General features: G+C 38.5%; 1 protein-coding gene across 1 annotated transcript in view; it reads right to left on the reverse strand.

Annotated features, from left to right (window-relative positions):
• SAPCD2 (suppressor APC domain containing 2) overlaps nt 1-11418 on the reverse strand; it is a 127008-nt gene extending 115590 nt beyond the window's left edge. Inside the window, exon 1 of the mRNA XM_053695555.1 lies at nt 11038-11418. Within this exon, the coding sequence (XP_053551530.1) occupies nt 11038-11380 (343 nt within the window). The 5' untranslated portion in view covers nt 11381-11418. The remainder of the gene's footprint in view (nt 1-11037) is intronic.
• Between the last annotated feature and the right edge of the window lie 4636 nt (nt 11419-16054).

Genomic DNA, 16054 nt, shown 5'->3' on the forward strand with positions numbered 1-16054 from the left:
CTCACTAATAGGAAGACACAATGTACAGTACAATGTTCCTTTAAATGATAGGGGAATAAATACAAATATACTGCAAAGATTTTTTTACTATAAATAAGCGTTGTAAACTGACTGTGAGCTGTAAAAATGGTTTCTCCTTAAAGGGACATGAAACTCAATGTTTTTCTTCTTCCATGATTCAGATAGGGCACTGGTTTTTAAACCTGTCCTCAGACCTCCCGAACAGGCCAGATTTTAAAGATATATGAACTAGAGAACAGGTGAAACAATCAGTACCCAATGTAATCCTGAAAATCTGGCCTGTTAGGGAGGCCCGAGAACAGATTTAAAAACCAGTGCGACAGAGCTGTGGTTTTTTAAAAAAAAAAAACAACAAAAACTATTTTTTTCATTATTGTTTAACCCCTTCAATGCGAACGACAAGCTATAGTCGTCATAAACATCGCAGTCTATAGGCGCATGACAAGCTATAGTCGTCATGCACAGCGCAGTCTATAGGCGCATGACAGGCTATAGTCGTCATGCACAGCGCAGTCTATAGGCGCATGACGAGCCCGTTTCAACATGCAGGGAGATCACTGATCAAACATTGTTTTCTGTGATCCCCCGCACTACAGGGCGGGGATTGTTGGTGTCCTTGTCGGAGGCACTCCTAGGCTTCATGGCAGTACCGGTGAAGTCACCAGCTATGCACGTGGTGACGTCACAAAGGGGACAGAAACTGGAAGCTCAGTGTAGCTGCAAGGGAGCTGGATGGGGGGGGGGTGTTATTCATATCCCTCAATCTCAGCTCCCTTACCAGCCACAAACCTCCGAAAACCCTCATTTGAAAGAGAATTGCCTTGGTCTTGGAGCAGTGCGGCAGATATTTTTAAGATAAAGTGGAGGGGAAAAAAAGATGGAGGGGTTTGCTTGGGGATGAGTCGTTACATGTGCAATAAAAAAAATCTAGTATGTGCAGAGACCCCCAATAAAGATTATTTTCTAATAAACAAGTCCCTCTCTTATAAAAATATATTAATTTGGTCTGTATAGTCAGGAGATCACAGCGGTAACAGTAAACACCTTGCAAGAAAAAAAAAGTGTTTTAGTTTCTGTTCTGCACAATGGGGCCTCTCTCATCTATATTATAACCCCCAAAAGCCCCCATGGGCCCCTATTTCACATGTGGCTACTCAATGACAATTTAGTCAGGTGATCACAGAAACAGCAGTGGTCACTAGGCCATTTTCAGTATTAATTTACTAAAATTTAAGAAAAAACTCCCCAGCTTTGCAGAACCAACATTGTTATATTAATAAACTTTATAACCTCTAAACCTCTGCTTGTTTCTAAGCCCCTGGAGGTCACCTCTTTATTAGCTTTCGCAGCCAGGCAGTGCTACTTCATGTGTGCCATATAGATAACATTGTGCTCACTCTCGTGGAGTTGTGAGTCAGCACTGATTGGCTAAACCGCAAGTTTGTAAAAAGAACTGAGATAAGGGAGCAGTCTGCAGAGGCTTAAATACAAGGTAGTCACAGGTAAAAAGTGTATTATTATAACTGTTGGGAATGGGTAATAAAGGGATTATCTTTTTAAACAAAAAAAAAAAATTCACGTAGACTGCCCCTTTAACGCCGTTATGCCGTTCTATTCCGTCATAATTACACTGGGCTTTAAAGCCGTTATGACGGAATAGAACGTCATAACAACAGCCTTCTGTGCTTCTAGGACTTGATCCCGGTCTGGAGGGCGTTCCTAGGGTTGTAGGGACGCCCCCCAGATGCGATCCAATAATTTAAATCTTGCGATCATATGCACGATCGCGTAGTTTCAATTTGTCTACATCGGAACAGGTGTTCCGATGTAGGCACTTTCACCCTGTCACTAAAGGGTTAAAAGTGTTTTCTCAAAATTGATTTCTCAATAACATGTTTAATTTAATGTTCATTTAAAGTAATCTGAAAACAAGTTGTGTGCAGTAAACCTAGTTTCATTTTGTAGAAATACAAGTTTTTACAAGTGATTTTATTATTAAAAAAAAAGGCCTTGGGTGATACTGTATATAGTATTGTTGTTGCTTAATAATATATAAATCTTTGAAAAACTTGATTATTCAGCATATGGGTAATGGACCAGAAGTTGAACACAGAATGCTAATGTTGCTTTCCAGTTATACATATAAAAATGTATTTTAACCTTTTACCGCCGTTATATTCCGTCCAAACGGCGCTAGGCTTTAGCGCCGTTAGGACGAAATACAACGTCATAGCCGTTGGATGTCCTGGAGCCAACTGCGCTTCCTGGATTTGATCGCGGTCTGGAGGGCGTTCCTAGCGTCATAGGGACGACCCCCAGACCCAATCCCATAATTGAAATCTCATGATCGTGTGCACGATCGCGGGGTTTCAATTTGTCTACATCGGAACATTGTTCCGATGTAGGCATTATGACCCTGTCATGAAAGGGTTAAATTGATTTATGGATTTACCAGTCATACCTTAAACAAACAAAAACAACAGGGGCTGGTCACTGAAACTAATTATTATTGTTGTTCCACAGTGTAGCTGAATAGTGTGCAATAAAAAAAGCATCCTATGCTACTCACATTCCATAGAAGGTTTTACTACTGTAAACAGAAACTCACAATCTGTGCAACTACACACCCTCTTGTGAAGTGCCAGTAGCTATACCCCCTCTCCAAGGTATACCTGAAATTCCTACACAGCTAGAAAATGTATTAGAAACATTAGTGATGTGCACACCCCTAAGCCTATCCAGGTATGCTGTCATGGAAACAAGTTAGGTTTCAACAAAGAATATTCAGAAAAAGAAGTAAAAGCACAAGCATGTGTTTTCCCCCCCTCTTATTACGCTCTAAATTCTGACTTCTCTCTCCCTTTAAAGGGACAGTTTGGTCAAAATTAACGTTTCATGATTCAGATAGGGCATGCAATTTTAAACAACATTCCAATTTACTTTTATCATCAAATTTGCTTTATTTTCTTGTTGAAAGCTAAACTTAGGTAGAATCAATTTCTTAGCTGAATCTTATCTTAGTGCATTTTGACAGTTTTTCACAGCTAGACAGCCCTAGTTTGTGTGTGCAATATATAACATTGTACTCACTCATGTGGAGTTACCTAGGAGCCCCAAGGCAGAACATACAGTGATCTGAGATGTCATCGCAGAAAATGCAGCATGTCTGCAGAAAGAACAGGACACATGCAGGAACCGTTAGGGCTTGAACTTTGTAGTGCTGCTCCACATTAGACAGTTCTCTTCAAACAGAGCTGTGCTCTGGTTGCAGTGTATAAGTTTTTCTTAACACAGTGCATCCAGAGCAAAGTGCTGTTTGAAGTGAGCAGTCAAATATGCAGTAGCGCTGCAAAGCAGCAGCAGCAGCACATTGCTTGTTTACTGACTCTCAGAGATTTTTTCAAACCCGCCCCCTAGCCTTTCCCAGTCTGCAAAGTTGTTTATTCTGAATTTTAAAATGTCTTTTTTTGTATGCAGCTAATTTGCAATGCAATTATATTATAAAGCATTACAAATTGCTTTATTCTTCAGTTAACCAACACATTGCAGTTGAACTGGTGCCTTAGTGTAACTGTCTAATTTAAAATATAATTTTATTTAAAAATGACCTGCAGAAAAATTTTCACTAAAAAAAATCTCATTGCAGAAAGTGAAGAAAAGTTCTGCCTCTGGGCCTAGGAGTTTGCACTGATTGGCTAAAATGCAAGTCTGACAAAAGAACTGAAATAAGGGGGCAGTCTGCAGAGGCTTAGATACAAGGTAATCACAGAGGTAAAAGATGTATTAAAAGGGACAGTAAAGCTTCAAAAATAAAAAAAACTATTTAAACAAACATATTAAAATGATTTTTCCTAATTATGTTTTTTAAAGTTTTTTAATTTAATAAACTCAATATACAAATTCCCTATTTTATGACCCTTTAATATAACCATGTATATTAGTAATAGTTATGCAAAGCTGGGGAATGGGTAATAAAGGGATTATCTATCCTTTTTAAACAAACATTCTGGAGTAGATTGTCCCTTTAAATAAATTCCTAGTAAATTTGTAAAAAAAATGTTTTAATATTTAATAAAAACTGATCTGCGTTAAGAAAGGCTTCTGGCGAGGATTAGTCACAATTCTTCAACACTCTAGGATGATTAATTTTTTTATGACTTACACTAACTCTGTGTAGCTCGTTATAAAACAAATAACTTTTTCCATATATGATATATTAGAAATTTATATGCATTAAAAGGATACCCAGACTGATAGAGGCGCTGCAAGTTTAGAGGCGCCCTCAGCTATAATATGGAGAAACTGCTTTTAACTGAGCTGCGCGGCTTGCTGATCTCCTTAGACTCCCAACAACAAGATCTTGTTGATGAATTGAGAAGGGCTGTGGGCGCGCATCCGGATCTCATGCCAGTATGTAAGACCGAGGAAAAGCCTTGTACTAGTGTCCCAGATGCATTGCATTGGGAAGGAATGGTATCTCAAGAGACCGGGGGCAAACATAATGCAGGAACATGGAGCCCTGAATCCAAGATGGCGATGCAGCATGTGGCGCAGCTCAATCCCTTACAGCTCTCTACAGATGAGGTGGAGACTCTCAGGCGCAGCGCAACGCAGCTCCGGAGTACTTTAACACAGATGGAAGAAGCTGAGACAGAACCGCAACCTACTCCATCTGCATGGAAACTTAGAGGGCATAATACTGTTGTCGGAGCTGATGACGTCCAGCAGCACCAGGGTCTTTCTGCAGAGATCAACAACAAGCCGACCCACGCTTTGTGGAATACAATCCAGACACTAGAAACCATGAGCGAGACTGGCCGAATCTGGAGATCTGCTGGGAGTGGAAGACGCTATGAGAGACTGGGGGCTGGATTGGCAGAAGCGGTGGCCCTGCGTTTCAGCTTGCAGCCTATAAATTTTACTATAGTAGAACTTACTGTAGTCCCAGCTGGAATTGGGTGAGATACCATTAGCAGCGCTGGGAGTACAGGATTGTTTGAGAGAGAGTTGGCTGATTCATAGTTAAATGACTGTTTTCTTTGGGATATACGTTGCATAACTATCAGTAATAACTTTTGTCTCCCATCATAGCCTGCTCCTATTTATACACAATCCTTGGTCCCCTGCAAGAGATTTGCATATCATAGATGTTGCTTTTAGTAGATCTCCATAGTCACTCTGCACTATACACTTCATTGCAGTCCAAAGCTATATTATTTTTATGCCTATGCATTAGATACTGTCATTTTGCAATGTTCAATTATGTTTTAGGGCCTTTCTCTGTCAAAGTCCATAGGTTCAGTTAAATGTGTTAATATTTTTTTTGTATGTTCGGTCCTTTTGTTTATATATTACTAGAAACATTCTACTATAGTGCACCCCATCCCCTGTTACTTATGATATTGGTGTGTCGCCGGCGGCCGAGGTGACACACTCAGTCTCCTTTAGTATACCTTGGGGTGGTACCTAGCTAAGCTTCTGGGACCTAACACTATATTATTTGACCGATTAAATGTATATTAATACTTTATGATTCAGATCATTTATGAATAATCCTTGCAGTCATGGTTAAATTAGGTGAGCAAACTCATATTTATCCCCTTCTATATTCAGACATTGATGTCATGTGGAGAGAGGTTAACACTAGACCTCTTATTATACCTTATCATATATATTGATAATTTCAGCTGGACGCTCAACTTTGGCTGTAGGTGTTGCGCCTCTACTTGAGTTTTGCATCATGCAGGTGTGTTTCTATAACTGACAGCTAAAACTCTGAGGGCGTTCATCTCTAGATTACCCTCAACATTCTCTACCTGAGATCACCTATTTACCCCTATTCCAAAGGTCATAGGGTATAATTGATTGTCTGATATATATAAAATATCCATATTTGCTGTCCTTTTAGAGAAATATTGGTTATTGTCCTGCACAGTATATATTTGTAATACCTCCCCCCCCCCCCCCCCTCCAGGTTAATGTGAGCTCCTGAGGGGTAATATTTATTTCGAATATTCACCCAATTTGGTGTATTCTTCAGCGGTATTAATCCGCCCTATGACACCAATTCACCTCGTTCATATTATACACCTCTTTAGGTTTAAGAACTATCCTCTATGTCATGAGAGGGAATTGGTGTCCTATTTAGTTAATTGTTGGAACATCTTTTATATTATATCTCTACCTCCTTTTTTTACCTTATGTAAAGCAGCACTACGTATATTTGGGGGAAAAATGTATCTCTCATCAGTGTTTATAATTCCACATATGTTTGTTTGTAATATCACTCTATTAGACGGAATATCACGATAAAGAGGTACGGTAGCATCTTATCTTACAAAAAAATAATAAACCAATAGGGTATCAATGTAAATCTTATAGTATATTTACCCGAGGTATGCTAGTCAGCCGGTAGGGTATTTATGTATTTTAACATGTATTCTATGATTTACTACTGTTTTTAGACATGTTCAATTTGAAATAACTTGTTTTCTTGTTTATGTATGAACATGATTTTGCTAAATACCCTAATAAAAATCTTTGATTTAAAAAAAAAAAAAAAGGATACCCATAAAAAAATAATATTTCGCGATTCAGATAGAACGTGCAATTTTAAGCAACTTTCTAATTTACTCCTATTATTAATTTTTCTTTGTTCTCTTGCTATCTTTATTTGAAAAAGAAAATCCAGACCCCCTGGACAGCACTTGTTTATTGGTGGATGAATTTAAAACCAATCAGCAAGAACAAGCCAGGTTGTTCATTAAAAATGGGCCGGCATCTAAACTTACATTCTTGCTTTTCAAATAAACATACCAAGAGAAAGAAAAAAATTTGATAATAGGAGTAAATTAGAAAGTTGCTTAAAATTGCATGCTCTGTCTGAATCACAAAAGAAAAAAAATTGGGTCCAGTATCCTATTACCAATGAGCAGCTCCAAAGTCTACCTAGGTATGCTTTTCAACAAAGGATGCCAACAAAACAAATTAGAAATAAATTAAAGACTTGTTTAAAATCACATGCTCTATTTGAATCATGCCCCCGATACACACCCCATTAGAAGCTCTCTGAGCTTGCATACTGGTGCACGAGACCTTGCAGCATATGTCACTGAAAAACAGTAATAAAACTCACTAGGAGAGCACATCTCAATTTTGACCCATCTATCCCTTTAAGTAATAAACTAGTAACCCCCATATTTGCTATGAATTGTTGGTTTTTTCTACTCCTAGTTAGTCACCAATAGTTGCTAGTTTTTATAATCCTAGCGTTTGTGAAACACTAGTATTTACCAGTGCAACAAATAAAGGGGCCTTTCAGTCATTAAAGGGACATAATACTCATATGCTAAATCACTTGAAACTGATGCAGTATAACTGTAAAAAGCTGACAGGAAAATATCACCTGAGAATCTCTATGTAAAAAAGGAAGATATTTTACCTCACAACTTCCTCAGCTCAGCAGAGTAAGTTCTGTGTAAAAAGTTATACTTCAGCTGCTGTCCAGCTGCAGGTAAAAAAAAAAAAATGAAGAAATGAACAGCAGCCAATCAGCATCAACAGTGCTGAGGTCATGACCTCTTATACTGTGATCTCATGAGATTTGACTTAAAGTGAATGTAAATTTTGATGCTAAAGTGCCCGGTTTTTAAAAATTTGATTAAAAACATGGGCACTTTAATTCATCAAAATTTACATTTCATCCCTTTTGTGAAAAAAAACCCTTACTTTTTAATCTTCACAGCAGCTCCAGCTTCCTCCGGTCGTCGCAAGCCATTTCTGATGTCAGAAATGATGGATGGTCATCCTCCAATCACGGCTTCCACCCCGGGGGAATCAGCGTCTGATTCAATGCCGTGATTGGAGGAAGCCGGATTCCTCATTTTAGACCAGTAAGAGGCTTTGCGACGGGTGAAGGAAGCTGGATCTGCTGTCAAGATTAAAAGGTAAGTTTTTTTTTCACAACACGAGTGAAATGTAAATTTTGATGAATTAAAGTGCTCCTGTTTTTTATCGAATTTTTAAAAATTGGGCACTTTAGCATCAAAATTTACATTCACATGAGATTTCATAGTAAACTTCCTTAAACTGAATAGGGAAATAAGATAAGTGTGCCCGTAAGCTCACTCCCTTAGTTGTCCCGGGACAGACATACTGATTTGCTGCTTAGAAATCCTTTACAATGGGGATGTGGCTACTGAGGAACTTTTGAGGTAAAATATCTTTCTTTTTTACATAGAGATGTTCAGGTGATATTTTCTAGTCAGCTTTTTACAGCTATGCTGCATCACTTTCAAGTATTTCAACATGTGGGTATCATGGCCCTTTAAAGGGACATGAAACCCAAAAAAATTCTCTCATGATTCAGATAGAGAATACAATTTTAAACAACTTTCTAATTTACTTCAATTATCTAATTCGTTTCATTCTCTTGGTATCATTTGTTGAAGGAGCAGCAATGCACTACTGGTTTCATACTGAACACATGGGGAAGCCAATGACAATCTGTATAAATATGCAGCAACCAATCAGCATCTAGAAACTAGACTCTTTGATGCTCCTGAGTTTTCCTAGATAACATTTCGTCAAAGGATAACAAGGGAAGGAAGCAAATTAAACGTAGTAAATTGGAAAGTTGTTTAAAATTGTATTCTCTATCTGAATCGTGAAAGAAAATTTTTGGGTTTCATGTCCCATTAAGTATAAAATACTTCTCATCAGGCAGCCCACGGCAGAACACTATTTTATCAATTAGGTGATTTTAGCAAATAGCGCTATCCGGCATAATGCCAGTTGGGCCGCACAGCTATTGCCCAAGAGGTGGAAACGTCACCTCACAGAAAAATAGCGTTCTGCCGTGGGTGGCCTATGGAGCTCAGCGCGGCGAACGATTCAGACAAATAAGGGAACTTTCAGCATAAAGTATTTTATACTTCATGACTGAAAGTCCCCTTTATTTATTATCACTTTAAAATTAGTTATTCTTGCTACTTTGAACCCTTATGAGGGTGTGCACTAAACTCTGCTTTCTCCTTGTTTTTCTTTCTTTTGTTTAGGCTAGTGTAGGATAAAAAGAATTCTTATGCAAACAATCCAATGGAATTCTTTGCAAAAACACACAGCATTGCACCATTAGATCTAATGGTTGCTCAGTCCTACGAGTCACATAGGTGATAATCGTTTAGAGAAGTCAAAATAATGATGATCTGGAGAGAATTTTTTTTTTTTATCTAATAAGCATGCATGACTCATAGCTATAAACATAAAAGTGCACACTATCTTAAAAGGCATAATACAGGTATGTGACCTTTCAATTTGCATTAGCAAACTGATCACATCACTCAGAAATACAGGCAATAAGGTAATTGAATTTTGTGGAAGCCTGACCATTAGGCTTGTATATGAGAGTCACAACAGTTTCTCTAAATAGTTTACTATATTCTCCCGAGACACTTGCTCATGTCACGCTTGCAGAACCCGCCAGTGGCACAAAAACTCACACTAATACAGAGCTCTCCAAAGAAAGTTCTTCCTGAGGAAGTCAGAGCCAAATGCTCATTCACCTTCTAGTGATGACGGACCCCAATGTTGAAATGCAATCCAAGGGATGGTCTACCCCAGCTCGCCCACATCACCTCCACAGTTGTCACCAACATCCTAAAGAAGATCTAAAAAAATCCTCACCAATGCTTTTACACTGGCCCAATATTGCTTTCTCCCCCAAAGACAGTGCCCCCAAGCATTTGCACTCCCACCCCCCAAGCTTTCATACTGCCCTAAAGGATGTGTGCCCCTTTGAGTATTCATACTTCCCCAAAAGTAATTTTCTACTCAACGCATTCTTCCTAAAGAGGGTGTTCCACCAAAATGCTCAAGTTGGCCCCTTAGTATTTCTTCCTCTAAGTCTTCAACTCCTCTATTAAAGGGCCATAATACCCAAATGTTGAAACACTTGAAAGTGATGCAGTATAGCTGTAAAAAGCGGACTAGAAAATATCACCTGAACATCTCTATGTAAAAAAGAAAGATATTTTACCTCAAAAGTTTCTCAGTAGCCACATCCCATTGTAAAGGACTTCTAAGCAGCAAATCAGTATGTCTGTCCCGGGACAGCTAAGGGAGCGAGCTTACGTGCACACACTCATCTTATTTCCCTATTCAGTGTAAGGATGTTTACTATGAACTCTCATGAGAGTTAAGTGAGATCTCACTGTTGATGCTGATTGGCTGCTTTTCATTTCTTCATTTATTTATTTTTTACCTGCAGCTGGGCAGCAGCTGAGTATAACTTTTTACACAGAACTTACTCTGCTGAGCTGAGGAGATTGTGAGGTAAAATATCTTCCTTTTTTACATAGAGATGCTCAGGGGATATTTTCCTGTCAGCTTTTTACAGTTATACTGCATCAGTTTCAAGTGATTTAACATATGAGTGTTATGTCCCCTTAAAATGCTCTCACAATGTCCCCAAAGGTGGCATTACACCAATGCCATTCTGCCCCAAAGATGGTCTCCACCTAAATGGTCACTATGCTGTCAGATGGTTGCCATCTAAAAGCTTTTATGCTACATTCCAAGACAATAGTCATTTCACTGCCCCCAATGCGGTTGCCCCTCCATCGTTCTCACTCTGCCCCAAAGGTAACCAACGCATTAGCAAAACACGCATTGCCCCCAATTAGTTGCCCATCCAGCAATCTCACTCTGCCACCAAAGGCTGTTGCCCCTCCAACGATCTCACTCTGCCCTTTTAATGCATGCATCTAATTTTGCCCCCAAAGGTGGTTATCCTCAAGCCCTCATTCATTGCCCCCAACACTGTAACACAACCCCAAATGACAGCAAACCTGTCTAATCATTCAATGCCAATCTATCCTTACTGTCCCATGTAACCCCTAAGGACAGTCCTAATGCCCCCCATGCTGCCAGGTCCTACGTGGGGTGCTTGCCACAGTCTCCATTGAAATTCACATGTAACTAATCAGATTATTCAGGGACAACTCTCATTGTTCCTACCTCCTCTCTGGCTCCAGCCTGCCTCCCCCTCATTCATGCACCGGGTACCTAGAGGCTTGCAATGCCCCCGTGTTGGGGGCGGCTTTCCCCTCCTACAGTTCTCATTGTGGTCCCTAAGCAGCGAAGATCTCAAACCTTGCACAAAGCGATCAAAAGTCAGATAGCCGTCCGGAGGAGCAACCTTCCGCAGGCAGCTTAGCACACCGGGGGGCAGCGAATCTGCTCCCTGCCAGCGGGACTCAATCTCAGTTATGTGCACCGAGCCCCTTCGTCCGTCATCCAGAATGTCAAAGAGCGTGCGGAGGGAGAGCAGGAAGGCTCGGGGCAGCTCGGGGGCGGCCATGTAACCAGCTGGAGAATGTAACCGAGAACAACACTCAGATCCTGGGAACCAACTGGGTCAATGTTACCAGAAAGCACAAAGTAACATGAGGTGACGTCAGAGAGAGCCGAGCGCGTGAACGAGGCGCGTGCATTCATCACTCCTGATTGGTGCGCGGGCACAGACTTCAGGACCTGCTCTTCTCTGATTGGTGAGCGAAGTTAGTGTGGCATCGCCGATTGGTTACGGTAAAGACACTCGATTTGATTTTAATGATGGAAGAGCTGAATCTGAATGAAACTAGAGAAGTGGGATAGAAGCGCAGTAGAAATAGAAACCATCTAGAAGGTACAGCGTAGGTAAACTGACATTATCCAGAGCCAGCTTGTCCAAGTAGGCCAAGTACACATATATAAAATATACAAAATATTGTGACACCAAGCAAAAATATACCCAGTGCCCATGCTATGAGGAAGGAGAGTTCGCCTCATATAAATAGCTAGTAGTAATCATACAATGAGAGCAAATACTTAGACCTTAAAGGGGCATGATACCTACATATGGAAGCACTTGAAAGTGAAAGATATATGTAAAAAATTGTCTAGAAAATATTACCTGAACATCTCTGTGTATAAAAGGAAGATGTTTTACCTCAAAATTCCCTCAGTACCCAAGTCCCATTGTGAAGGGATTTTTAGCAGCCAATCAGGATGCTAGTCCTAGGACTTGCAAGGGAGCGTGCATGTGGCATGTGCAGGCACAGTCATTTTATTTCCCTATTCAGTTTAAGGCAGTTTACTATGAAATCACAGTAAAGCAAAGCATGACCTCAGCACTGTTGATATTGATTTGATTATTATTATTATTATTATTTTTTAACTTGCAGCTAGATAGTAGCTGAATAATTAACTGATCAGAGAGCACTTACTATCGTGAGCTGAAGACATTTTGAGGTAAAAAATCTTCCTTTTTTACATAGAGATGTTCAGGTGATATTTTCTTGTCAGCTTTTTAGCATATGGGTATTATAACTACTAGCATATGCATACAGGTAGCCGAATGTTTAGGGACAACTTGCTAAAAAAAATACAGCAATTTATTATCATGTATTGAAATACCTCAAAACCTCGCAGAGTTATGCTCTTATAAGGCCCAGCACTCTTCTGCAGATAAGTAGACCATTGTAATCCGGCATGGAAACCACATCAGTCATATTTTGTCTATTCTTTTGTAATGACTTTGCACAGAGTTAAAAGACCTAACTCTTTATAGCATGTCATCTTATCACTAGGAATACTACACCGCAAAGGGGTTAAACGCAAAGTTAAAGGGACACTAAACCAAATTTTGTTATTTTGTGATTCAGATAGAGAATGCAATTTTAAGCAACTTTCTAATTTACTCCTATTATCAATTTTTCTCCGTTCTCTTGCTATCCTTGTTTGAAAAAGAAGGCATCTAAGCTTTTATTTTTTTGGTTCAGTCTCTGGACATCACTTTTTTATTGGTGGATGAATTTATCCACCAATCAGCAAGAACAACCCAGGTTGTTCACCAAAAATGGGCCGTTATATTCTTGCATTTCAAATATAAAGATACCAAGAGAATGATAATAGGACTAGTAAATTAGAAAGTTGCTTAAAATCTCATGCTCTATCTGAATTCCGAAAGAAAAAATTTGGGTTCAGTGTCCCTGTAAAGTACCGATTTGGAGATGCAGAACGGCTGTGCAACTAGGACTGGGCTGTTTGGATCAGCAGCAGTTTCAGATATTGGACCTACAGTGCTCTGCGGCTGTACTGGCAGGTCCCTGAGGCGCTGGAGGGTGCTATACGTCTCCAAATGCACATGTAACCTCCCTGTAGAGTTGCCAAGAGCTTCATATATTATGTTCAACAACTTTTTCTGGACCTCCTAATTAGCACCCCCCCCCCCCCCCCCAAATATCAAGTGCTCTGAATATTACTTAAAGGGACATAATACTCATATGCTAAATCACTTGAAACTGATGCAGTATAACTGTAAAAAGCTGACAGGAAAATATCACCTGAGCATCTCTATGTAAAAAAGGAAGATATTTTACCTCACAATCTCCTCAGCTCAGCAGAGTAAGTTCTGTGTAAAAAGGTATACTCAGCTGCTGCTTAGCTGCAGGTAAAAATATAAAAAAATGAAGAAATGAACAGCAGCCAATCAGCATCAGCAGTGCTGAGGTCATGAACTCTTTTACTGTGATCTCATGAGATTTCACTTAACTCTCATGAGATTTCATTATAAACTTTCTTACATTGAATAGGGAAATAATGATGAGTGTGCACGAAAGCTCACTCCTTCCGCTGTACCGGGACAGACATACTGATTTGCTGCTTAGAAGTCCTTTACAATGGGATGTGGCTACTGAGAAACCTTTGAGGTAAAATATCTTTCTTTTTTACATAGAGATGCTCAGGTGATAGTTTCTAGTCAGCTTTTTACAGCTATGCTGCATCACTTTCAAGTGCTTAAACATTTGGGTATTATGGCCCTTTAATTAAAAATGATACTAGAGATTTTAAAACATATTTTAGATATTAATTTTTTCTGGTTTAGGGCCAGATTACAAGTGGCTCGTATTACAAGTTCAAAGTTTGGCTTTTCACATGTGTCTTGCAAAAACTTTTTACTTTCAACTTGTAATACGGTGCTACCCAACGTGTGTATAAAGCTGTTAGCCGAGTTAACGCACGAGCAGGAGCAATAAATAGCGATCCACTTGTTATCTAGCAATGAGCAGTTTTATTTACAAGTGAGTGGCGCTGCTTTTGGGACCATGGTTTGCACCCAGTTATATAAAAAAAAATATGTCACTCTGGGAAGATCTTTTTTTTTGTTTTTTTCAGGTACATAATACTTATATGCTAAATCACTTGAAAGTGATGCAGCATAACTGTAAAAAGCTGAAAGGAAAATATCACCTGAGCATCTCTATGTAAAACAGGAAGATATTTTACCTCACAATTTCCTCAGCTCACCAGAGTAAGTTTTGTGTAAAAAAAAGTTATCTTTCAGTTACTGCTCAGCTGCAGGTTAAAAAAAAGGAATTGTAGTTGAGAGTGGCGCTACTAAAAGCTAAAAAGTATTAAAAACTAGGATATGAAATAAATATGTTACCTACTGATTTTATGTATATATTTTACCCAAATTAATAAAAAATCAAATTTCCTTAAAAAAATACGTATACCTCTGATAGATTATGAATTTAGAAAAAACACAAATGTTCTATTCATATAAATTTCAAATACATTTTAGTATAATCAAAAGTTTTTATTAAATTACAATCATATGCTAAGAATAAACTAAAATTTATCAGATAAAATACACAGCTGTATATCTATATATATAAAATATTTCACTAATGACTCACAAAGTAAAAACAGATATTAATGTGATAAAATATGGATGAGAGAGCCCAGATAATTTTGAGTCTTTCCTAGTAAAGTAACGATGTCCACAAATATTACTTAGAGATGTGGTCTGTATATTGAAACAAAAGGATTTGTTGAATTTGTTGAAAAGAGCCTTTTAGTACTATAATTGTTTCAAACAGTTCATATAGTGTCCAAGTTCAATTGATAAAGTATCAAAGCACAGATGATTAGGGTGGCAGAATTCCTGAATAAATGTTAAAAATCCAGTGTTTAGCAGGGCAACAGTCTTGCTTGTGTGTTATTTACAGTAGACTTAAATGACACTTTATGAGGTATATAACTTTAAGAGGTGTATCTTAGCCGCTATATAAGTGGTCTTACCTCCTCCTTCACGAGTTAACCCCGCTTCATGGGTGGTCTTACCTCTTTATGAATGGATTTGAAGTCTCTAGGCTTACCGGTCTTTTTAGTTTGGGTAAGCGTAGCGATGCAGCAAAATAGAGATAACTCCTATAATAGTTCAAATAATTGGAATAGACCTCCTAATTGGAATAGAACAAATAATTGGAACAGACCCAATTCATGGAACAGATCCAACAATTGGAAAGAACAGAGACAATATAGACCAAATTCTAATAGGTATAACTATCACAGACAAGATTATGAAACCTATGACCAAAATAGGGGAAACACTTATAATACTCCTACACATTTTAATACAAATAGAGAACAAGGAGATATCTGGAAAATACCTATTCAAAATAGATATACCCCATTAGAAAATGAAAGGAAAGAAAAACCCTCCCTAACCTCCAGAGAGGAGATTTTTTTAGGAAGAAGCCCTCCAATGGAGGGCACATCAACACTCCAAAAAGAAGTAATCAGATTAGAAAACACAACAAGAAAAAGAACCATAGAGGATGTAGAGGACGACAGAGAAGAAAAAGCAGAGTCAAAAAGACAGAAATAAAACTAAACTCTCCCACAAAGAAAGGGATTTTTTAATATAAGTAAAAAACAATTAAACAATGATGAAGAAAGAATATTAAGTTTGGGACTATCATTTGCCCCATCACAAAAAGTGAACAAGTTTAATACACAAATAAATGTAAAGAAATTTGTGAGGAATCTTACGCTAAAAAGATTCTTTTTAAAACATCCCTTAGAGAATTTTAACAAAGTAACCACACAACTAACAGAGAAATTTCAACACACCCAATTGAAACCTAAGTCACAATTTTATCCCACCCAAGACAGGGGAAGCAATCTTGAGCTATTTGAAAAATTA

This window comes from Bombina bombina, chromosome 12 (genome assembly GCF_027579735.1).
Source record: "Bombina bombina isolate aBomBom1 chromosome 12, aBomBom1.pri, whole genome shotgun sequence".
Taxonomy (NCBI): Eukaryota; Metazoa; Chordata; class Amphibia; order Anura; family Bombinatoridae; genus Bombina; species Bombina bombina.